The 25,528-nt window shown below is 37.6% G+C and overlaps 1 protein-coding gene across 5 annotated transcripts in view; it reads right to left on the reverse strand.

Moving 5' to 3' along the window:
• Nucleotides 1-25,528, reverse strand: part of GRID1 (glutamate ionotropic receptor delta type subunit 1) — a 701,884-nt gene that overhangs the window by 98,346 nt on the left and 578,010 nt on the right. For all 5 annotated transcript variants that reach the window (XM_045437900.1, XM_045437898.1, XM_045437899.1 and 2 more), the window contains 4 exons: nt 22,072-22,173; nt 20,424-20,621; nt 16,628-16,952; nt 15,289-15,427 (listed from right to left, as the gene is read on the reverse strand). In XM_045437900.1, the coding sequence (XP_045293856.1) occupies nt 15,289-15,427; nt 16,628-16,952; nt 20,424-20,621; nt 22,072-22,173 (764 nt within the window). The remainder of the gene's footprint in view (nt 1-15,288; nt 15,428-16,627; nt 16,953-20,423; nt 20,622-22,071; nt 22,174-25,528) is intronic.

Genomic DNA, 25,528 nt, shown 5'->3' on the forward strand with positions numbered 1-25,528 from the left:
TGTTTTCTTCTTAATAGGCATTTAAAACTATAAAACTTTTCTTTAAGCACTATTTTAGCAGAATTACACAAATTTTGATATGTTGTGTTTTCATTATCACGTGGTAAGAAATATTTCTTTAATATTTCTTTTGTTTTTTTTTCTTTGACCCACAGGTTTAGAATTATGTTACCTAAATTTGCCTGGGGATTTTCTAGATTATTTATTTTTATTGCTTTCTAATTTAACTTAATTATACTGATAGAACATACTCTGTAAGATTTTACTTTTTTGAAACTGGGTGAAATGTAACTTTAATGGCCTAAGAAATCATCTGTCTTGGTGGATGTTCCATGTATACTTGAAAGAAATGTCTATTTTTCAATCATTGGGTGTAGTGTTCTATAAATGTCAACCATGTCAAGTTGGTTTATAGTGTTGTTTAGATCTTCTACAGCCTTACTGGTCTTTTGTTTACTTGCTAGGTCAGTTTATAATGGGATGAAGTTAAAATTTGGACTATTTTAGATTTTTCTGTTTCTCCCATTAGATTTGTCAAATTTTACTGGATACTTTGATGCCTCCTTATTAAGTGAATACATATTTAGAACTGTTTTTCTGATAAAATTGCTCCTTTTATTGTCACACAATATCCTATCTTATCCCTTGTAATACTGTGTGCTATACAGATGACCCTTAAACAACATAGGTTTGAACTGCATGGGTCCACTTGGATTTTTTTGGATACAGTATAGTACTGTAAATGTATTTTTTCTTCCTTATGATTTTCTTAATAACACCTTCTCTTCTCCAGCTTACTTTATTGTAACAATACAGTATATAATACATATAACACAAAATGTGTGTTAATTGACTATGTTATCAGTAATGCTTCCGGTCAACAGTAGGCTATTAGCAATTAAATTTGGGGGAATCAAAAGGTATATGTAAATTTTTGGTTGTGCAGAAGTCAACACCACCAACCCTTGCCTTGGTCAAGGGTCAACTGTGAAGTACTTTACTACTGAGATAGCCTAACCAACTTTCTTATGCTTTTTGTTTGCATGGCATATCTTTTCCCTTCCCTTTCAATCTACTTGTGCCTTTAAGTTTAAAACGCTTGTAGACAGTGAAGTTTTTCCTGTTTATAGTTGTTAATGATGGAAGTTTTAGTCAGATACCTGCTACTCCATCATGGCAGGTACAGGAATTCCCGCATTCTTTTTTATGAGTACCATTTATATGCACCACCTTCCTTTTCCAGTTTGTGGTGCCCCGAAGGAAGGAACTGATGTGTAGCTCTGTTAAAATGCATTTGTTAGATGCAGCCAGTCCCTTCAGTCTATTGGAATTATATAGATATTTTTTTTTCTCATCAGAGGCATTGCTTTCCAAACTTTAATATAAATAAAAATCACTTGGAGACTTAGTGAGACACAAATTTTAAATCAGGAGATCAAAAATGAGGCCTGAGATTCTAATCTATGTCAGCAATACTGGTCTGTGAGACATGGTTTGAATAGCAATAATGTATAGGATTTGCTAACTTGCAAAGAGTCATTCGGGTCTTCTCAGCAAGGTTACCAACCTAAATGACTTGATGGTAGAAGGTAGGTATGTGAGAGTGTGAAACCAACAGATGCAAAAAAAAAAAAACACACAAAAGAACCCAAAAACAAATACACAAACAAAAACAGAGGATAGCAGGACCAGATGTAACCAGAAGAGTGCTAGCACCACCAGTCATTCAAATTTAAATATTTAAAACACTATGATCTACAAATTAAAAACAAACAAACAAACCTTGTGAGGTAAATTCACATCATATCCAACTGTTTATAATTCCTATTCAATGTCTTTATCCATATATTAATTGTAAAAATAAACACTTGATGTCCAAATTAATAATAAGCCATGTGTAAATAGTCTTTAAGTTCATTCTTCAAAGAGCAATTGATCTACCTTGCGTTTGACCGTGACTTCTTAGATACAACGCCAATAGCATGATCAATAAAAAAAACTGATAAATAGACTTCTTTTGGCCTAATTGATAACTAGCCCTATCCTTCATATTATTCCCCATTTTATCCACAACTATATCTTAAAACGAGATAGGTCTTAGGAAAGCCCATATATATATATATATTTCTCTCTTTCTTTCTCTGTATATATTTTTAAACATAAATAACTTACTAATATATAAATAAACATAAATATATATTTATAGTTAAATATAAATAATATAAAATAATAATTATAAATAATATATAAATGTTTAATTATTCATCTCTCATAACCCTTTTACTTATTAATACATAAAGTTCTTCCATGTCTTTTCATACCTTGATAGATCATTTAATTTTAGTACTGAATAATATTCCATTGACTGGATGTACCTGAGTTTATTTATCCATTCACCTCTTGCTTCCACATTTAGGTAATTACAAGTAAAGCTGTCATAAAAATTCATGTGCAAGTTTTTGTGTAGATATGTGTCTTCAGTTCATTTGGGTACAATACCAAGGAGTGTGACTGCTGGATCACATGGTAAGAGTAGGTTTAGTTTTGTAAGAAACTGTCAAACTTTCTTCTGAAGCTGCTGTACCATTTTCCATTCCCACCAGAAATGAGAGTTCCTGTTGTTCCACATCCTCACCAGTATTTGGTGGTGTCAGTGTTTTACATTGTGACCACTCTCATAGGCGTGTAGCAATATCTCATTGTTATTTTATTTTTCAGTTCCCTAATGATACATATTACACACCTTTTATTTTATTTATTTATTTATTTATTTTTTTAAATTTTTTTTTTTCAACGTTTATTTATTTTGGGACAGAGAGAGACAGAGCATGAACGGGGGAGGGGCAGAGAGAGAGGGAGACACAGAATCGGAAACAGGCTCCAGGCTCCGAGCCATCAGCCCAGAGCCTGACGCGGGGCTCGAACTCCCGGACCGCGAGATCGTGACCTGGCTGAAGTCGGACGCTTAACCGACTGCGCCACCCAGGCGCCCCTACACACCTTTTAATATGGCTCTTTGCCATTTGCCTATCTTCTTGGTGAGATATCTGTTCAGATCTTTTTTCCCATTTTTAAAATGGGTTGTTTGTTTTCTTATTGCTCAATTTTAAGAGTTCTTTATATATTTTAATTAAAAAAAAATTTTTTACATTTGTTTATTTTTTGAGAGACATAGAGACACAGAGCACAAGTTGGGGAGGGACAGAGAGAGAATGAGACACAGAATCTGAAGCAGGTTCCAGGCTCCGAGCTGTCAGCACAGAGCCCAACGTGGGGCTTGAACTCACAAACTGTGAGATCATGACCTGAGCTGAAGTTGGATGCCCAACCAACTGAGCCACCCAGGCACCCCAAGTTCTTTATATATTTTAGATACTAATCCTTTATTTGATATATATATTTGAAAAGATTTTCTCCCAGTCTGTGACTTGTCTTCTTATTCTCTTACCAGTATCTTAGTCACAGTTTTAAATTTTAATCAAGTCCAACTTACCAATTTTTCTTTTATTGATTGTGCTTTTGGTGTTGTAGCTAAGAAATCATAACCACACCCAAGGTCATCTAGATTTCAGTTTATCACAAGACTGCAAATAATTATAAAAACATTTAAAATAAAAAGCTTACAGCAAGTTTTGTGTGTATGAAGATCATTTTTTACATCAGGAAGATTGGAAGGAAAACCAATTGGAATAAATTAGATTGTCAGTGTGTTCAATCTTTTTATTTTCCTTTCTGAAATTGTATGAATGTGTGGGCATAAGACAAAGCTCTTATCATGGATTGCCTATCTTTTCCTAGCTTAGCACAAGAATTTATCTGAAGGAAGTATATGCTTATTTTAGTTTACAAATTTGATGTTTCCAAATTCGATGAAAAGATGAAGAAACATTTTAAACACCATGACTAGGCCATCTACAGCAACCTCTCCGTTTTATAGATACAGAAACTAAGAATGAGAAGGGACAAGTGACTAATGTCATCTACCCAGCTGCTGACAATACCAAAACAGAGTTGTCTATTTCCTAGACTATCATCTTCTCACTCACTTCTCCCAGTCATGCTGCTTTTCCTCAATCCAGGAATCCAAACCTCAGGGCTATTATTTTGACTGCCAATATCCTTGTCAGCAACAACAATTGTATCTAGACTTATATGGTCTTTTCTATGTGCCAGGTTATATTCTAAACTATAACATATATTTGTTAAGCTCCCCTCAATAGTCCTATGAGATAGATGCTATTCTTACTCCTATGTATAGGTGGAAAAGTGAAGTACAGAGAGATTAGGTAAATTACCCAAGATCACACAGTTAGTAAGTGGGAGAAAAGATTTGAACCCCGGCAATCAAGCTTTAGTGTCTATGTCATTACAACCACACTCTGTGCATCTCTTAGTCATGCCACTGTGCTTCTGCTTGCCAACATGAGCCTCCAGGCCAAATGGGATCCCTCTGAATGTGATCCTTCTGAATTCTACTCACCTAGAACTTTAACCAAAGCATTTCCTAAATACAGGGCATTGATGCCTGCACTGCCAAACCACCTGCCAATGCTACCATTTTCAAATGAGTCTGCTTTCATCATAACGGGTGAAGATCAATCTGTAATTGCAATGGAAAGGAAAGTAATTACATTTTGAGGCATGTTTAGTGAACTAAGAGTAAGATAGGCCCTCATCCCTGAATCCCTGAATGGGCCTCATACACACTCCAAACAAAAAAGCTAAAAATTGCTTAAGGTAACTGTTTTATATATATATATATATATATATATATATATATATATATATATATATATCTGTTCTCTAAAAAATTTCAATCTCTCTTGGATACCAGCCTTCCCTATGTCTTTAAAGGAATTTATAGGTTTTAAAGACCAGGACATTTACATGGACAGTGACTATGAACATTTATAAGGGGTATTATAATCATATTGAGTGGTTTTATATTAGTTTGAAAATGTATAGGTTGAGATCATTTAGATTAATAAGAAAGATTCATCAGTAAAAAGAGGACATATACCCATCATTAAGCCTTCCAGATACCTACTAAAATGACTGTGTACTTTTTTAAACTATAGGAAATAATGTATCATGAACCTAGGGAAGGATGCTACCCACTTATCAGATATTTTGGGAAAGCAAATTAGTGGGAGATAGCAATGGAAGATTCAAATTCATCTTGCTTTGAAAGTGCATCATCTCAGTGGATTTCCCTTTGTATATATGTGGACAAAACAGTTGAAAGTAATGGAGCAGTTGAAAGCAATAATGGAAGGCCCTGGAATTCCTCTAACTTCTGCAGAATACAGTGTTCAGAAATCCCAGTTCACTGGCATTTATCTCTGACACAGAGAAGAACATTTCCAGAAATAAGGCTAAGAAACACTGTGGCTTTTCTTACAGTTGTAGAGACTGCATCAGTCAGGATTCTAGAAACAGAAACTTTATCAGGGCAAAAGCACTAAAAAGGAAAATTTTCCATTAAGGCACAGGACTGGTAATGGGAATTCATGTCACAGTTTCTAGTTAAACTCACCAGTCCAGGTTACGATCTGAGGGGATGATTCTACCTGCAGCCAGGTTAACTATTAGGAGGCTCACAGTCTTTACATATCAGTTTATGGAACGAGTTATCCAGAATCAAGGAAGAACAAACTAGACATCAAAACAACAAAATGGAGGTACAAGGAAAGGATTTAGTATGAAATAAAACATATGTAAATATTTTATATTATATTGCATTGAAGACACTAAAAACATATTGTTTGAAAAGTATATGTTAAAGAAAATATAGTTTTAAAAATATTTGGTTTTCTGTAGGCATAATTCACTATAGTAAAGACTCTTACAACAGAAAATTAAAAATTCCATAAAGAGTGGCAGAGACATAAAAAGAGGTACTAACAGAGTTATAGGGAGAGAAAATGAAGGGTAAATACAAACGTAAAAGAAGAATTTATATACTCATTAATGTTGTTGAAAAGGAAATGAACACTGGAGAAAATCTAATCAAAAATTTGGAAGACAAACTGAAGAACTCTCAGAATAAAAAGTAAAAGGATGATGAATTGAAAATTATCAAAGAGAATACAACAGACATGGAGGACTCATAACACCAACATATGAAAAGTTGAATTTCCTGGAAACAAAATGAAAACAAATGAAAAGAATGTAATACACAAGGAAATATTTAATAGATAACAAAATTATTGAGCTAAAGTTATCAGGTTGTTTTTGCATGTAAAAATAACTCAGAATTCTAATCATAATTAATAGCATATAGGCCAACTCATTAAATATTGATGGAAGTTTTTAAATTCAATGATGTTATTAAGGTTAATTACGAGGAAGAAAGCATAGAAAAGGAGAAGTAAAGGAGGAAGAAAAGAAGAAGGAGGGGAGAAAAATAAAAAGGGATTAGAAACAGAGAGAAGAGAGAAGGAAGAAGATAAGCAGGGAGATAAGGAAAAAGTGGGAAATAATGGAAAGAAGACAGAGAAGAAGGAAGAAGGGGGAATAGTTAGGAAGAGGAGGGGGAGAAGGATAAAGGGAAGGAGAAGAAGGATAAAGGGAAAAGGAAGAAGAAAGTGACGAATAGAAGGGATAGGTGGAGAAAGGAATAAGAGGGAAGAGGAGAAGGAGAAGGAAGGATTAAAGTAGAGGGAGGAAGAGGAAAGGCAGAAAGAAGGTATGAAGGAGAGAAGAGAAGGAGGAAGGAGAAGAGGAGGGAGAAAAAGAAGATGGAGAAAAAGAGGAGAGAACAGAGGAAAGAGTGAGAAGGAAAGATAGGAAAAGAAAAAGGAGGGGAGAAGATGGTGAATGGAGTATTCTCAGGCTTCTGTATAGCATTACATACAGGAAAAACAATGGAGCAAATTCTATAGAATCCATACAATAGAGCAAATTCTATACAATATTAAGGGAAAAGTTGTAACACAAGAATATTATACCCAGCTAGGTTTTAATTCATGCATAAATGCAACAGAAAACGATTCTCATATATATTACCTAAGAAAATATACCACTCTTGCTAGATCTTTTGCTCAAATAACTACTCTAGCTGAACAAAAAGTCATCAATAAAGAAATGAACAATGGCTAAATTGCAGAACAGAGAGATTCAACAATCACTGAAACCCCTGGAACATAGGCTTCAGTCCAAATAATGACCATAAATGCAGATGGGATAAAACAAAAGAATGAAAATGTCAAACATATATATTAGAGAAACTATTATATATTAGAAGAAGGAAGATGAAGTGGAGAAGGAGGAAACAAGAAATAACAATAGTAAACTGGGCCTAAAAACTCAGATTATAATACCAAAACATGATTGAGTAGGTGGAAGGAGAGGAGGGAAAAAGAGTATGCCAGTATCATCTTACATAGGAAGAGATACAAATATACGGTTTCACATTTGATTCTGAAAGAGAAATAGCAATGCATGTAGATTAAGCATAAAGGAAACCACTAAAGAGTAAAAGATGATGCTTACTTTCCAGTTGTGGTGGTGGAGGGTGGGGAAACCACAGTAATAATAATGGTAATAGGATGCTAAACATCATAAAAACAATTTAGAATGTATAAGTAGAAATGATAGAAGATTAAATATATTTATATTATACTACCTGTCAATTGTATGCCAATAAATTGGAAAACCTAAATGAAATGAACAAATTCTCAGCAACACACAATCTACACTAAAGAATAATGAACACCAGGATGCCTGGGTGGCTCAGTCGGTTAAACATCTGACTCTTGATATTGGCTCAGGTCATGATCTCACAGTCGTGGGGATTGAGCCCCATATCGGGATCTGTGCGGAGCATGGGGCCTGCTTGGGATTCTCTCTCTCTCACTTTCTCTCTGCCCCTCCCCCCTCAAAATAAATTAATAAACTTAAAAAAATAAATAATAATAAACACCAATCATCCTCAAGTTTTTACCCAAAAAATTCAAGAGAAGGGAACACTTCCTAACTTATCCTATGAGGCCAGAATTATCCTGCTACAAAATCCCAAAAAAGGGAAAAGAAAACTACAGACCAATATTCTTGAGTAATATTGATGCAAAAATCCCCAACAAAATACAGTAAACTTGGTTTGCGAGCACAGTTTGTTCTGGAAACATGCTTGTAATCCAAAGCACTTGTATATCAAAGCGAATTTCAAGAACCATTGGCTCAGTTGTGATCATGTGACATTTGGTGTCACATACTACTCATATTGCAAGACATGGCTCATTTATCAAGTTAAAATTTATTAGAAATGTTTGCTCATTTTGCAGAACACTTGCAGAACAAGTTACTCATAATCCAAGGTTTTACTGTACTAGGAAATTGAATTCAATAGCATAATAAAAAAAATTATGCACCAGGACTAACCAATATATTCTTGGAATACAAGGATGGTTCAACATACAAAGATCTATCAGTATAAAATAGTACGTTACCTGAATGAAGGAAAAAAAAACACATCATCTCAGGGGAGGAAAAGCATTTGACAAAATGCAATACCATTTCATGATAAAAACTCAACAGACCAGGAAGAAAAGGAAACTACCTTAATATAATAATGGCCATGTATGAGAAACTCAAAGCTATCGTCATACTCAATGCTTGTCCTCTAAGGTCAGGAACAAAACAAGAATGTCCATTTTTAACACTTCCATTCACCATAGCACTAGAAGTCTTAGACAATTAGGCAAGAAAAGGAAAGAAAAGATTTTCAAATTGGAAAGAAAGAAGTAGAAGTATCTCCGTTGTCAGACAACATGATCTGATATGTAGAAAACCTTAAAATCAGACACACACCCAAACACACAACTATTAGAATTAATAAATGAATCAGCAAAGTTGTAGGATACAAAATCAATGCACCAAAATCAGTTGCATTTCTATACGTTAACAATGAACAATCTGAAAGGGAATCCAAAAGCAATTCCAGGTAAAATAATATCAAAAAGTATAAAATACCTAGTGATACACTTAAAACCAAAAAACAAACAAACAAACAAACAAACAAACAAAAACACATATAGTGAAAACTAGAAAATTTTTCTGAAAGAAATTAAAGACACAAATAAATGGAAAGACATCTGTGTTCATGGACTGGAAGACTTCGTATTGCTAAGATGTCAATACTACCTAAAGCAATCTACAAATTCAATGTAACCTCTATCAAAATTCCAATGATGTTTCAGGGAGAAAGAGAAAATTTCATTCTAAAATTCCCCCCCTACAGGGGACCTCAAATAGCCAAAACAATTTTGAAAAAGAACAAAGTTGGAGACCTCAAATTTCTTGATTTCAAAACATATTACAAAGCTATAGTAATCAAAACAGTGTGGTACTGGCAGAAGACAGACACACAGACCAATGGAATAAAGTAAAAGCTCCAGAAATATTATCACATTATATGGCCAAATGATTTCAAACAAAGGTGTAAAAACCATTCAATGAGAAAAGGACGGTCTTTTTAACAAATGGTGCTGAGAAAGCTGGGTATCCTCATGCAAAAGAAGAAGTAGGACCCTTACCTTAGTTCATGTTAAAAAATTAACAAAATGGATCAGAGACCTAAAAATAAAACCTAAAACTGTATAACTCCTAGAAGAAAACGTATGAAAAATTTCATGACATTGGATTTGGCAATGATTTCTCAGAAATAACCAAAAAGCAAAGGCAACAACAACAATAATAAAGAACAGATAATATGGACTTCGCCAAAATTAAAAATTTCTCTGCGCCCAAGGACACTACCAACCGAATTAAAAGGCAACCCATAAAATGGGAGAAGATAGTTACAAATCAATATCTGATGAGAGAGTAATACCTGGAATATACATACAAAACTACAACTCAGTAACAAAAACAAACAACCCGATTAAAAATGGGCAATAGATTTAAATAGACATTTCTCCAAAGAAAATATGCAGAGGGACAATAAACACATGAAAAGCTGCTCAACATCACTAATTACTAGGAAAATGGCCAGTCGAAACCAAAATGAGATACCACTTCACACCCATTAGGACAGCTATTATGAAAACAAAAACAAAACAGAAAAACAAGTGAGGGTGAGGATGTGAAGAAACTAGAAATTTTGTGAGTTGTTGGTGGGAATGTGAAATGGTGGAACTGCTGTTGAATATGATAAAGTAGTTCCTAAGAAAGAAAGAAAGAAAAAGAAAGAAAGAAAGAAAGAAAGAAAGAAAGCAAATTAAACATAGAATTATCAGATGATCCAGTAATTCCACTTCTGACTGTATACCTGAAAGTACTGAAAAGATATACTGAACATATATCTGCACACCCACGTTTAGAGCAGCATTATTAAATAGTCAAAGGATGGAAGCAACTCAGGTGTCTATCAACAGATGAATGGATAAACAAAATGTGGTATTAGCATACTATGGAATGTTTCTTAGCTTTAAAAAGGAAGGAAATTCTGACACATGCTACAACATGGATGAAACTTTAATATATGCTCAGTGAAATAAGCCAGTCATAAAAGGACAAAAACTGTATTACTTCACTAATATGAGGCACCTAGAATAGTCAAATTTATAGAGACAGAAAACAGAATGGTGGTTTCCAGGGTCAGGGAAGTGGGGAATGGGGAGTATTGTATAGACTTTCAGTTTTGCAGTATGAAGTATTCTAGAGATGGATGGTGGTGATGTTTGTAGAACAATGTGAACATACTTAATGACATTAAGCTATACACTTAAAAGTGATTAAAATGATAAAATTTCTGTTATGTATATATTACCACAATTTAGAAATTAAAATTTAAAACTATAAACATGTATTTTAATAATTATTCTAATATCTAAAGTTGTCTTAAAACAAATTGTGAAGTTTATCCACTAAGTTAAAAACAATAAAAAATAATAATTTATGGGCACGCACCTGGGTGGCTCAGTCGGTTGAGCATCCAACTTTGGCTCGGGTCATGATCTCACGGTTCACGAGTTTGAGCTCTGCATCAGGCTTGCTGTGTCAGCACAGAGCCTGCTTTGGATCCTCTGTCTCCCTCTCTCTCTGCCCCTCCCCACCTGCACTCTCTCTGTCTTTCATAAATAAACATTAATAAAATAAAATAAAATAATTTAAAAATTAAAAATACAGGAGACTTTCCATTGAATAAATTGGGGAAAAAATGTTTAATTACTTCCTAAAAAGTAAGGGATCAGATAGCTTCAAAAAGGAGATGTTGTGGCAGGGGTGGAGTGGAACAGAGTGACCTAGGAGAAACATTTTTTTATACTATTAAACTAAAGTTTGCTTTACTCCAAATTAAATTGTTATGAATTAAGATGTTATTTGAAATGCCTGGGGCAACCACTAAAAATATAACCCAAAAATATATAGTAAAAGAAACAGCATAAGAATTAAAATGGTATATAAAATATATCTATTTAACACAAAAGAAAGCAGTAATGGAGGAAATGAGGAACAAAAGAGGTGTAAGACATAGAGAACAAATAGCAACATGGCAGAAGTGAGTTCTTCCTTATCACTAATTACATTATATGTAAATGGATTAAAGTCTCCAATTAAAACAGAGACTGGTAGAATGGATTAAAAAACATAATTGAACTACATGTTGTATAGAAATGACTCACTTTAGATTCCAAGACAGATTGAAAATGAAAGAATAAAAATATATTTTGTGCAAAGAATAACCAAAAGAGAACTGGAGTGGCTACACTAATATCAGACAAAGTAAACTTTAAGGGAAAAGTTTTTATAAGAGACAAAGAAGGACATTATATAATGATAAAAGGGTCATTCGATAAGAGTATTAAAAAATTCCAATTAGAAACAAATGTACACCTAACAATAGAGTCTCAACATATATGAATCAAAATTGATAAAATTGAAGGGAGAAATAGGCAGTTCTGAAAAAAATGGTCAGAGAGTTTAATATCCCACTTTCAATAATTGATAAACAACAACAACAGAAGATCAGCAAGTAAATGGAAAATATGAACAGCACTATAAACCAACTAGACTTGAAGATGAAATAGACAATATGAATTGCCCTATAGCTATGAAAATTTTAATTATTAATTTAAAAGCTCTAAGAATATGAAATCTTCTAGATGGTTTCCCTGGAGAATTATACCAAACATTTAAGGATGAATTCACACCAACTTTATATAATCTCTCCCAGAAAATAGAAGATAAGGGAAGACTTCTTAAATCATTTTATTTATGAAGCCAGTGTCACCCTGAAACCAAAACTAGACAAAAACAGTACAGTAAATAAAGTGCAAACCTCTATTTCTCATGAAGGTAGATGCAAAAATCCTCAATCAGAATATCAGCAAACAGAATCCAAAAATATATGAAAAGAATCATAGATAATGACCAGGTGAGATTCATTCAAGGTACGTAACATTTGAAAAACAATCAATGTACTCTATCGTATTAATAAGCTAAAGAAGAAAAATCATATGGTCATGTCAAGCAATGCAAAAAAAAAAAAAAGCATTTGAGAAATCCAATACCCATTCATGATAAATAGTCTCAGCAAGCTAAGATCTATCAGTTTAATGCAATTTCAACTATAATTAATGCAATTCCTATCAAGGCCATGGAAAAATTCTTTATAAACACAGACAAGCTTACTCTAAAATGTATGTGGAAAGGTGAAGGCCCTAGAATAGTTAAAGCAATCTTAACAAAGAAAAATAAAATAGGATGAGTCACTCTGTCCATATATTAAGGTTTACTCTGTAGCAATAGTAATCAAGATAGTGTAGTATTGGCAAAGGGATAGGCACATCATCAATGGAACTGAATGGAAAAATGGAAAACTCAGAAACTCACACATGCCCAACTGATTACTGACAAATCACAAAAGAAATTCAATGAAAAAAGGATAGTCTTTTTAATAAATGATGCAAAAGCAATTGGACATTCATAGACAAAACCATATATATATATATATATATATATATATATATATATATATATATACAGTTTATAAAAAATTAACTCAAAATTGACTGTGGACTGAAATACAAAATGTAAAATTATAAAGCTTTTAGGAAAAACACAAAAAACAGGAGATTATCTTCATGGTCTATGGCTAGGCAAGAGTTATACTTGACACCAAAGGTATGATCCACAAAAGAATAAATTTATAAATTGGACTTTACAGAATTAAAAACTTTTCTTTGTGAAAGACCTTGTTAAGGGTTGAAAAGAGAAAGTACAGAGTGGAGAAAATATTTACAAACAACATGTTTGACGAAGAACTAGTATCTAAAATATATAAAGAACTTTCAAAACACAACAGTAATAGTCAAACAATCCAATTAGAAAATGGGAAAAATACATAAATGGATATTTCACCAAAGAGAATAATACTATATCGATAGCAATGAGCACATGAAAAGGTGTTCACCACAACTACTCATCAGGGAAATGCAAATTAAAACCAGAATGAGTTATCAATCCATGCCTATGAAAATGATAAAATAAAAAATAGTGAAAATACCAAGTGCTGGCAAAGATGCAAAGAAACTGGATCATTCCCACATCACTAGTAGTAGTAACATAATATTCCACAGTCACTCTGGAATACAGCTTGATACTTTCTTATAAAACATGCAATTACCACATGATCCAGCAATTGCACTCTTGGATATGTAGCACAAACAAATGAACATTTCTTCACACAAATATCCATAGTGACTTTACTCATAATTGCACAGAACTGGAAACAACCCAGATGTCTTTCAAAGTGTGAGCTGGTGAACAAGCTGTGGTACACTAGATACCACTAAGTGGCAAAAAGCAATGAACTAGTAATACACACACCAACCCGGATGAATCTCCAGAGAATTAAGCCGAATGAAAAACGCAATCCAAAAGGTTCGATTCCATTTATATAACATATCTGAAATGTCAACATTTTAGAAGAGGAGAACACATTAGTGGTCACCAGTGGTTAAGAACAAGACTAGAGGGGAAGAAGTGTGACGCAGATGGGTGTGGTTATAAAGTGAAAACACAAGGGATCCTTACAGGAATAAAATGCTTTAGCACCCTTACTATGGTGGTGAATACACAAATCTACGCATGTGAAAAGACTGTGTAGAACCCAATGTGCACACACATGCACAGAGTAATGAGTACAAGAGGAGAAATCAGAATAGAATCAGTCAATTGTATTAATGTCAATACCCTGGTTGTGATAAGACACAATAGTTTTTGCAAAATGTCACCACCAGGTTGAAACCAGTTAGAGAATATCATGAGATCTCTCTGCATTATTCCTTATAACTGCATGTGAATATGTAATTATCTCAGTAAAATTGTAAACAAAAAAATAAAACTGGATAATTTCATACTAAATTTTGAATCTTGCCCAGCATCTGAAGTGTTTTAAATAGGCAGTTGGGAGTTGTATTAGCTGGTTAAATGTGGATGACCAGTAGGGCTATGGATCAAAAGAATCCATATTATGATAGTGTGATGAATTCAAGGAGAAATCCCTGAAGGCAGGGACACAGAAAACCTTAATCAGGGATCAAGTGAGAGATGACAGTGAAGCCAACATTGTACCCAAGGAAATGCAGACTAGATCTGTGCCTTTGGTCACCTCAGCACCCACATTTCCAATACGCCTTCACTTTGCCCAAGTTCATTTGCAATTTACATAATATGTGGAAATCTCCTAAAACAGAGGCATTTCCAATTTATTTCACCATGTTGAACTAATTTTTTTATGCCATATTTTTACCACTTTGATAAAACAAAGAAACGTTCTCATTCCCTGGTTTCAGTAATTTTATAATTTTATAAATATATGTGAAATAAGTTTTCCAATCACTGTGATAATGACAGGTTTTTAAAAATAATTTTAAGGCGTTTGAGGATTTGAAAGAAACATCTTACACTTGTGGTCTTAATTAATTTTAATTTAATGTTTAGAAAATTTTGATTAAATAAGTTTGTAATCAACACTTAAATGCCTGAGGAAATTTAATTTGTTAATTTTTAATGTTTTGATTTCTTAGTCTTGCAAGCAGCATTTCAATGTTCAGAGAAGTATTATTTAATTCATTTATACATTTATTTAATTGTGTATGAAATAAAATACAACAGGAGTGAAGTTCCTTATGGGCTAAAGATCATAATAATCAACTTGCAGATCTGGGATCTAAGTCATCTGCCTCCATGACACCAGGCTGCCCTGGACAAGACTGCATGCTCTCTTTACAGCCTCTCAGAGCTGAGTGGTCCTAATCTAGAAGGATGACTGGATCTTACCTTATGGGGTTGTCCATCCTGGACACGGTGAGGAATGCAGCAAGATTGGCCGTGTAGGAGGAGCACACGATGAGGGTGAAGAGCCACCAGCTGCCCATCACGATGCGCATGGCCATGGAGTTCACTGAGGATTCGCCACCTGCAGGGGGCCAGCACAGTGGATTGGTCCTGGGCTTCCACTCTCACTCCCATCCCCACAGAAGTACTCCAGCCTGAAGCCTGGCTTAGGGAACCACCACTGGGGATGGGCTGGGGAACAGGGGAGTGATTTGCTGACTGGTTATGGGGGACCACAATGACAATTCTGGGAAAAAACCCAAAGCCCGCCAATCTCAGAAAGGAATGAAGGCCCACCAGATACGAAAAAAACGTAGGATTCGCCTTTTAGTGATGTGGTGTTTGTCAAAATGCCAAGGATAGAGTTCTGAATATCAAATCTTCCAGTTAGAAGACTCTACCTCCCTGTGTTGTTTCCAGGGCTGCAACCTGATGTAAGATCCTTTTCGAATTTCAGATTCATAGAGAGTAGTCTCAGGAATTCTGTAAATATAGAATTACCTCCTACCTGGAGGGTTCCCCAGCTTTCTTTCAAACCTCAGAAATAAGATATCACTTTTATTAATATTCAGCCCTCACTAGACGACTTTTTTTTTTCCCTGGGATTTTCAGAAATCATTGCCTGTGACTTGCAGTCAGAAGCTGCCCCGTTGAGGCCAATTATTTCTCCCTGGTCCCTTAGGTGGTAGCAGAAGAAAGCTTCTCACTGACTGTTCTTATGTAACCTTGCAAACAGGTGCTACAGGCTTTGCCATGGTGCAAATAAGGCCAACACTCACATTAGGGAACTTTGCAATTTGTTGTTTTGGTCCAAACTGCATAATCCTGTAACTCACCAAGTGCTCTCCAGACTTCACAAAGAAAGGGGACTTTGTATCTCAAGGATGGATGGAGTGCTGCTTAGATGATTACAAAACAATTGTGATTTTTTTTTCCTATTAAGACTTCAAATTTAAGTGAGATTCAGTTTCATCTGACATACCCCATGTGCATAACAATCAATCTGATGTGGGAGGGGAGAAAAGTGCAAAGCAGAACTCCAAAGTCAATTTTATCTAAAGTGCAGAATTAGGCTTTGAAGTTGAGTTCCTTGTCACTTCATTTAATTTCTATCTGATATAACTCAGAGAAACTGAGTGCAGCATGATATCAGTATCGTTCTAGAGATTAAATAAAACTGCATTTAAAAGGACTTTGGCAAAACGCATCTAAGGAATCTGCCAATGGGCAAGTTCTTCCAGGCCCGTGGAGCTACAGCAACATCAGGAAACCAGGAAAGTACCTTGCTGTACGAAGGCGCCGTAGACTATCCAGATGGCACTGTGCAAGGTGGCCGAAGCGGATGGTCGGGGCTGGGCAGCACTTTGAGCCCTCACGGCCTGTATCCGATTCAGCACAAATATGAGCACACCCACCACAGGGATGGCGGCTGCAATGCAGGCCCAGACAGCAAAATCAAATGGAGCAAAAAGAGAGAAGATGCTGATTTTCTCCTCGGGCTTCTTGATTAGGATCCCCACTGAATAGTCCATGTACCGCTTGCTGAAGTCCACAACGCTCTCCCTCTCTGGGGTGATCGTGATGGCAGAGATGGCCAAGTCTGCTCTCTGAAAGGCAAAATCATCTCATCAGAAAGCAGTCCTCAGCTTCCTGCTGGGTCCCACCCTGTGTTAAGGCTTGCCCTCTGCCTTTTGGGTTACTCGGTCCAGAGGAAATGGATTCAAGAGGTGACATGCCATGACCTTGAATACTGTAAAAAAAATAATCCAGCACTAAATTGTCTGCTTGAATTGTAGTTTGTCTTTACTTTCTTGTTCTTCTCACAAACTATCACTATCTTCTTTCTTTTGCTGGTATTTCTCTCTACTCCATCCCTGCCCCCCACCAAGAAGTCCCTTCTCTCTTCTTCTAGGCTTATCTGCATCCTTCTTATACCTCCATTAAGCCTCTCCAAACTTCCATTAGCCCACATGATGTCTCCCTTTTCCGAGGTTCTTCAGAAATTATACGGTGAGTTGTACAACTACTTTGTATCTCATCGATGTCTCAGTCCCTGGTTGTTTTGTATGTAGACTCTATGCCAGAGAGTAATGTCCTCCAAGCAAAAAGGGGTTATCTACTTCTCTTGATTGTCCACTGCCCTTAATTCATGGCCTCTCAGACATATGGGTTGATTCTTCATATAGTAAAGCCACGTTGTAAAGAGACTCTCTGGGCACTCTGTACTGTGACCTCTAAAGCAACTTGCAAGATTTCTGCTTTCCAAGATGGGATTAATTTTAAAATAGACAAAGACTCCATTAAGATGGAGTTAGATGTGAGATTAAAGCTGCCAAGACTGGTGGAGGTTAGGATACTTATGCCTAGATGGATGGTGGCAGCCAATAATGGGCCTGGAGTCCCCACTTAAACCACTGGAGCACTAAAATGTATAATGACCATCCTGATCTTGACTCTTGGACCTCTAAGTGGGAGGCATCAACAGAACTAGGTTTATTTTAGGGGCATTTAGGTGGCTCAGTCGGTTGAGCATCCGATTCTTGATTTCAGCTTAGTCATGATCTCAGGGTTGTGAGATTGACCCCTGTATCTGCACTAGGCATGGAATCTGCTTGAGATTCTTTCTCTCCCTCTGCCCCTCCCCCGCTCATGTACAGACACACACACACTCTCTCTCTCAAAAAAATAATAAAATAATAAAAGAAAAAAAGAAAATATCTCCTCAAAAAATAAAAATAAAAATAAAACTAAGTTTTAGAATAACCAGCTCTAACAACTAATTCAACCTGTATATGTAAATTGGGAAAACATACACAGAAAGATTTTATCAGAAAAAAAATTATCAGGTCTAATATATGGGCTAGAGGAGCAGCAGATATACTGATATTGTAAACTATGAAATCCAAAAAATAATATAAAAAAATAAATAAAATAAAATAAAACAAAACAAAACTGAAATCCAACAACATATCTAGAGCAAGGAGAAAAAATGTTGGAGGTAACGTTGGTGAAGCTCTCCTCTTAGAGTTGTTACATTTGCATCTCTGGTTCTTGCCTCTTTTTTCAAAAACTCAAGATCCAGGGATTTATTTTTAAGGATTTAGAGAGTTCAGACCATAATTAAGGATTAAGAAGAGATCTAGTGGAGCAGGATAGGTTTACAAACATAGGAATAAGGAAAAGTAATTAATTAAACCAGGTCCAGAAGAAGTACAAGGGATTGACTCATGACACAGGTAGAGGGATGGCTTGTAACATGAGGAAAACAATCTCTATGGGATATCGCTGAGGGGCCCAAAAAAGGACAAGGTAAGGAACTTGGGCTGTCCTGAAGACCTAGCTGAGGTTAGAGACCACACATTGTTGACATACCCATCTGAGCAAATTTGTGATTTTCTCCTCTAATTCCATGCAGCAACTTGGATGTCAGAGTCAGCGGGTAGATAATATAATCAAGTCAGGGTTTCAGTACAATAAGAAACCCAGAATAAAAAGAATCACAAAAGATGAAGGGAACAGCATTATCTGATCAACCACTGAGGGCACACCAGGCAGGGAAGGATGCAGTATCACAAGGGCACAAAATTCTTACAGAAGAATGAACCTCAGTGGAACAGGGCAGATACAAAAGACCATATATCATATGACTTCATTTATGTTAAATGTTCACAAAAGTATTTCTATAGAGATAGAAAATAGATCAATGGTTGCCTAGGGCTGGGGTTGGGAATGGGATTAACTGTAAATAAGTATGAGGGATATCACTGGGTTGATGGAATTATTCTAAAACGAGGGGCACCTGGGTGGCTCAGTTGGTTAAGCATCTGACTTTGGCTCAGGTCGTGATCTCATGGCTTGTGAGTGTGAGCCCCACATTGGCCTCTGTGCTGACAGCTCAGAGCCTGGAGCCTCCTTTGGATTCTGTGTCTCCCTCTCTTTCTCTGCCCCTCCCCTAGTCATGTTCTGTCTCTCTCTCTTCCTCAAAAATAAATAAACATTAAAAAAATTAAAACTAGATTATGATGATGGTTGCACAACTCAGTAGATTCACTAAAAATCATTGAATTGTATATCCTAAATGGGTGAATTTCATATATAAATTAATACCTCAACAAAGTTTTTAAAAAAAAATCTTAGGGGAAATTGGAGACATTTGGTCTGCCTTTATGAGTTTATAAAGCGAAGGACCAATGTTTTAGGAGCAAAGGTTCAAAAGAGTCAGAAGGTTAACAGGCAGTCGTCATGGAGTGAGACAGTGACAGTAGTATGTAGGACGCTAACAAGATGCATCTGTACGGTGCTGATGTGGAGCACAAACAAAGGTCACTGGAGGTGAGGCGGTCAAAACGCTGGGAGCCCAGGGTTGTCCATAGGGATGTCAGAAACATCAAAGTTGGTGGCAACATCAACACTAGAGAGGGAAGGCTTTAGCAGATACCACCATCATAAATGATTGTAAGGAAATGACCCAGAGGTCATGGGAGGACAGGAGGCTTGGATGGGAACACAGTGAACTGGCCTCATACCATGAGTCTCAGTGAGGATCTAGGCTCCATAGGAGACAGGAAGAGTAATTATTTGAAACTAATTTGAGGAGGTAGGGAATGCTGTATCACTTACTCACAACAATACAGACATATACACACACCCATTCACACACACACACACACACACACACACACACACACACTTGCATATACACACCCACCTGTGGGTCATGAGGGAGAAAAGAATAAGCATTCATTAACTTCCCATGAGAACTAAGTTCTTATTTCAGCCCAAATATGGGGGTAGGTTTCAAGAAGGGTGTATTATAAAGCAGGCTCAGCAGATAGGCTCAAAAGGAAAGACACCAATGAGCACTGAAGGAAAACACAGAGTGCCAGGAAATGAGAAAAATAAGAGAGCAGAAATGGGTGGGTTGAAGAAAAGAGAGTCTTAGTGAGTGAAGAGTGAGTGGTAGGCTGTGGTTTGTTTAGTTAGTTCCAAGGTTCTAACTGCCTAATGGATCAAATTTAGATATCACCCCAGAGGCAGACTAGGGTGCCCCTCCCCATGGTCCTGCTTTTGGGACCTACCTTGCTGATGAGCTCCCCGATCATTCCGTTCCAGGAGGTGTTATGGAGCTGGTGACCATACCTGCCATCAGGGGCTTGGTAAATCTCATATTTGAAGCCCAGAGCTTTGGCCAATGCATCCAGGACATCTATGGAGAACCCTTTGTAGCGCTTGGGCTGTCCAAGGATGTTCTCAGCCACCATCACGAAAGGCTCTTCCTGAGGACAACAGAATGGATGTTCTTCAATTAAATAACAGGTTCATTAACACATATATTTCCAGGGTATTATTGGAAAGATCAACCTGATGAATCATAGCTTTAGAATGTTTCCCAACGTGGGCATGTATATGCGCAATTTAGGGCTGGAGTCTAAACATCTCTGCCCTTTTTTAAAGCAGTTTATGGAAACTCAGAGCATAGTACATAGGAAGATCCCTGCAACCAGCATATTGATGGAGGAATGGAGATTTACTTGTCCTGTGTGATGCTATCCCAACTTCTGCCCAGAACCCCGTTGCCAGAATGACATGATTTGTTTTTATTCCTTCATTTATGACATTCAGGACTCCGTCCTTAGGAAATGCCATAATTCTTCAGGACCCACATAAGAACTGTGGTTACTTCTCATCCAGGATAAAGAATGACAATAAAAGCTCTATGATATTTGATTGAGAGAAGACGGAATTACATCTATCAGATTGTACTAGAAAATGGATTCTGATTCATGGGAGAATGTCATACCATAAGTCAAAGGACAGGACAGAATTAAACCCCACAGTGTCCGAGCCCAAAGCCACATTTACACATTCTGTGCTTTGTCATGTGTGCTCCTGTAGGGCATGCGGTCCTCTGGAAAACACCTCAGCCTTCCCCGCCACAATCCTGTGAAACTGACCAACAGTGGACTTTTGGCAAATAGCCTCAGAGAACATACCTCATTAATTTAACTGGGAGTGTGTGTGTGTGTGGGGGGGGGGGTGGGTATAATGCCTATTATGTGATGTGCATTCAGGGAATGCAGGAACACTGCTGCCAAAGGCTTCTAGAGCAGGAGATGTCAGTGCCTGATGCGACAGAGGGGACATTTGAACCATGTCTGGCCAGCTGATAAGAAGGAAATCTAAAATGTCTCCTACAGCTCTGGAAAGGTGAAGGAAGAAATTGAAAAGAAGATGATTCTAAGGTCTCTTAAAGATCTAAAAGTCTATGATTCCAGGACATCCATGCAGAAAAATTGCAACAAATGGTTTTCATTATAAAGTCTGCACCACATGGGGGTCATCAGTGGGATTGGGTGCTGGAAGAATGTCCTCCTCCGAGCATCTTTCTGGGGACTCTGGCTACCAGCAAAGTTCTCTTAAGGACCATGAGTAGGTCAACATACTGTTTACATCCAGGAGCAGGTAGAGATGATCCAGCAGTGGATCCAGATTTGTGATCTTTCTGTAGAGCAGCCCAGTCACCTCCCATGGAAGGCCCTGGGGCAGAATCTCCGATCTTACTCTTACGTCATTATTTGCAAAATTATTTGCCAAAGAGGCCTTATGAACACTCAAGCCACTACTCAAGATCCCCTTCTCTCCAAACCCAGTATTAAACCAAATGGAGAGAAGCCTCTAGCTCAAAATCCTGAATGGTGAACCTCCCCAATATGCCCATGATCCTACCAAGACAGTCACCACTTTGAGAGTCAGTCCTTGGAGGCGGCTGCCCATGGGCCTCTCTTGCAGGCTGCCATTCAGACCTTTCTCTGAGTCCCACGTCGCCAACTGTGAAGGAAAAAGGGAGTGTGAGGGACAGAATGGGCACCTGTGTGCACCTAGGAACTCGTCTCCTAAACTGGGATCTTGAGTCAGGCAGAGAGGCGGACAGCAGTCCAATCCATTTCCCAGACATCAGAGCCATCTTCAAACCTTAGAAAGAATACAGGTGTGATAGAAAGTACCACTTCTTCCATCAGCTCATCTGGAACTCAAGGACCTGCCACGTCTTTAAAATAAAACCAATCGGTAAGAACTTGTTTCTAGAATGAATATTTCTGTATAATTTTATTCTGCCTGCCTACTGAGGTCATGTCACTGTGTCTCCCACAAAGTGTCTTCTTTCTTAATTACAACTTTACTTGCCTGGGCCAGAGGGCCCTTGAGTTCAGCCATCACTGCCACCAGGGCAGGATGACAATCAGCAGTGAACCAGGTAACAAAGACCCACATGTACAGCTTGTTTTGCACCCTGATGCCTAGTGCAAAGGTCAAGAGCTCACTGCCTGTCTTCACTGTAATGCATATTTCATAATTTTGCTAGATATGCAGGTATAGGCTAAGAATACACATACTCTGATCCACCATATTTTCCTGAGCTTGCAGAGTTTATCCAATAGGCTGATGCATCTCTGACAGGCACCCTGAGGTGGTCAAGGATACCCTATCCTGGCTCAGAAACAACAGGAGACACAGAAGTTCTTGGGACCTGCTTCCCCTCTCTGCATCCCTGTAGCATCCGGGCAACCATGATGAACTTTTTTGTCTGATCAATGATTCTCAATCATTAATTGGTGAAATGTAAACAAAATACAGATACCAGCCCCCATCTCAAGGGAACTTAATCAGGATCCCAGCACTGAGGGATTTTAATACTTCCCCAGCAATCCTCATCGAGAAACCCTATTCTTCTAGGTCACTGCATATTAGATTCTCTTAAGAAGGCTTTTAAACATATTGAAGGCTGGGCCTCACCCCCAGAGATTCAAATTTAATTGGTCTGTAGTGGGCTAGATATGAATATTTTAGCTTCCCAGGTGATTCTAATGCACAGCCAGGATTGTAAACCACTGCTATAGATTAAAGCAGTGATCCTCAAACTATAATATGCACACAAATTATCCAGGGATTTAATATGCACTTTCTGATTCTGGAGCCTGTGATTATTCCTGTCTAACAAGCTCCCAGGTGACACTGCTGCTGCTGATCTATGGCCACCATTTAAGTAGCAAGGGGTTAAATAATCAAATAATCAAACCACTGCAGGCAGCATCTACTCTTCGTCAGAGAAAGTCCACAAGTACCCTAGTTAGGCTGAACAGAAGAACTATTCATCTGTGGAGAAATGTCACCAGGTGTCCTAAAGAAGCCACCAGTAGTACCACCTAAGGACACTTCTATTTTCCCAGCATGTCCTGTAGCCTTGATGTCTACAGCAGGGTCTGCACACTGAGCTCTGACTGTGAGGCCACAGTTGCAAAATCTGTAGGACCATTCCACCTGGAAGATACTAGAACCCCGAGACCTAAAGCAGGAACATCAGAATGAGATACATGGTTGTAACCTGGTTTAAAAGGAATGTGGAAACTCCAGCTGTCACTTTGCACACAATGCCAACTAAGACTCACTCCATCCTAAGTAATAGGATACCTGGTGGTGATGAATGAATCATTTAGTTAAGAGCATGGCCATGTGCTCTGAGGAGCTCCTCACAGCCACCACTAATTAATTTCAGAGGCACTGCAGTAAAGAGCAAAGTTAAAATCTACCCAAAGTCCTGTTCAAGGATAGCAAAGATACCATGCTCTGGTAACTGGTATTATCAGAATGAAAGCTCATGGCTATTTCTCCACTGGGTCTCAGGAAATAGCACTGGGACCCAGAATCACTTCCTGCATCTGGGTCAAAATTCTGGTCAAAGGGAAGAGACAAACCCAGACAAAAAGAGTCAAGGTGTTGATTCCCTACATTCTTTGGACCCTCTGACATGGACGAGGGGACTCATGATGTGTATTTGGGCTGCTTGCATCTTATTCGCATAACTATCAGGCATTGGAGCTGCTTAGCCCTGATGGGTAACCTGCACCGACTGAGTTGGGTGGTGTTAAGAAGGTCCCTTGGACCACCTCAATGACTGAAAGAGTCATAATGAAGGCGATCTTGTCCTAATGATAACATGTGAGTTCCAAGTACAAGATATTCTGCCTTGCAGCAAGACATGAATTCCTAACGTGCTGCCAAACCCCCTTGGCACAGGTGAAGGGGCATCTGAACTCTGTGCTACCCTGGCTTAGATGAGCAAGCACCTGGACTGGGGCCCTGTTTGGCCTTGATCAAAGAAATTTTACCTGGCTGTCTAGTGGGATTGTAATCAGTCATAGGAATGGAGAACGGAGGCACAGGAAAAAGCAGTTGGAATGAAGCCCTGTCCTTCTAGAGTTTTAGCTCAGCTGTGAGAAGGGCTCTGCCTCTCAATGCCTGTCCATACAACCTTCTTTTTCTAGCCCCCTGCCTGGCTCAAGGCAGCAGCACCTCTGCCCCAGAGTATTGCCATAGCCTCCTCACTGATCTCGTTACCCCCAACCTCTCTCTCTTATAGCCTCCTCCATCATGCTGATATGTATCCTTGTAATAAACAGAGACACGATCTGTGTCAATGAAAATTTTAGAACAACTTCCCATTTGCTACAGAATATATTCAAACACTCTGAAGCTTGGCCTAAAAGAAAGGCCTTCCTCATTGAGATCCAAGCCTGACCATCAGCTTACTTCAGTTTACATAGGCACAGTCTATGCCAACCCCACCAAACCCTGCACCTTCCTCATGCACCTCACACAGCATGCTTCTTCCTGACCCTACATGTAGTTCCTTCTGCCTGTAATATCATTCCTCTTTGGTTGGGTCTGGTACATTCTTATTCATATTTTTTAAAAATAAGTTTCCACTTTAGAATAGTTTTAGATAAACAGAAAAGTTGTAGAGGCAGTTTAGAGACTGCCCATATACCCTACACCCAGTTTCCCCTATTTAAGATGTTACATTAGTGTCATACATTCCTCACAGCTAATGCAATGTTTGGCCCAATTTCCAATTATACACAGCTGCAGTAGAAAGCATCTCCAGTGTCTTCCATATTGGACCTCAGTCCGTGATCCTACTGTGCTATTTGGGTTTGTTATCCTGTCCACTGAGATTAAAACCTTGTCTTCATAAACTGTCTAGAAATTTGGGCCATTGGACTAGACCTTACCTTGCTTATTCTCATCTTAGAGTTTCCAACCTTGCTTTGAATGCCATGTTCTTCTCTCAAATGTCAACTTACTCTGTATGGTAAAGATTTGGGGAAGAAGATAGGAACTTGGA

Source organism: Leopardus geoffroyi, chromosome D2 (assembly GCF_018350155.1).
Source record: "Leopardus geoffroyi isolate Oge1 chromosome D2, O.geoffroyi_Oge1_pat1.0, whole genome shotgun sequence".
Classification (NCBI taxonomy): domain Eukaryota; kingdom Metazoa; phylum Chordata; class Mammalia; order Carnivora; family Felidae; genus Leopardus; species Leopardus geoffroyi.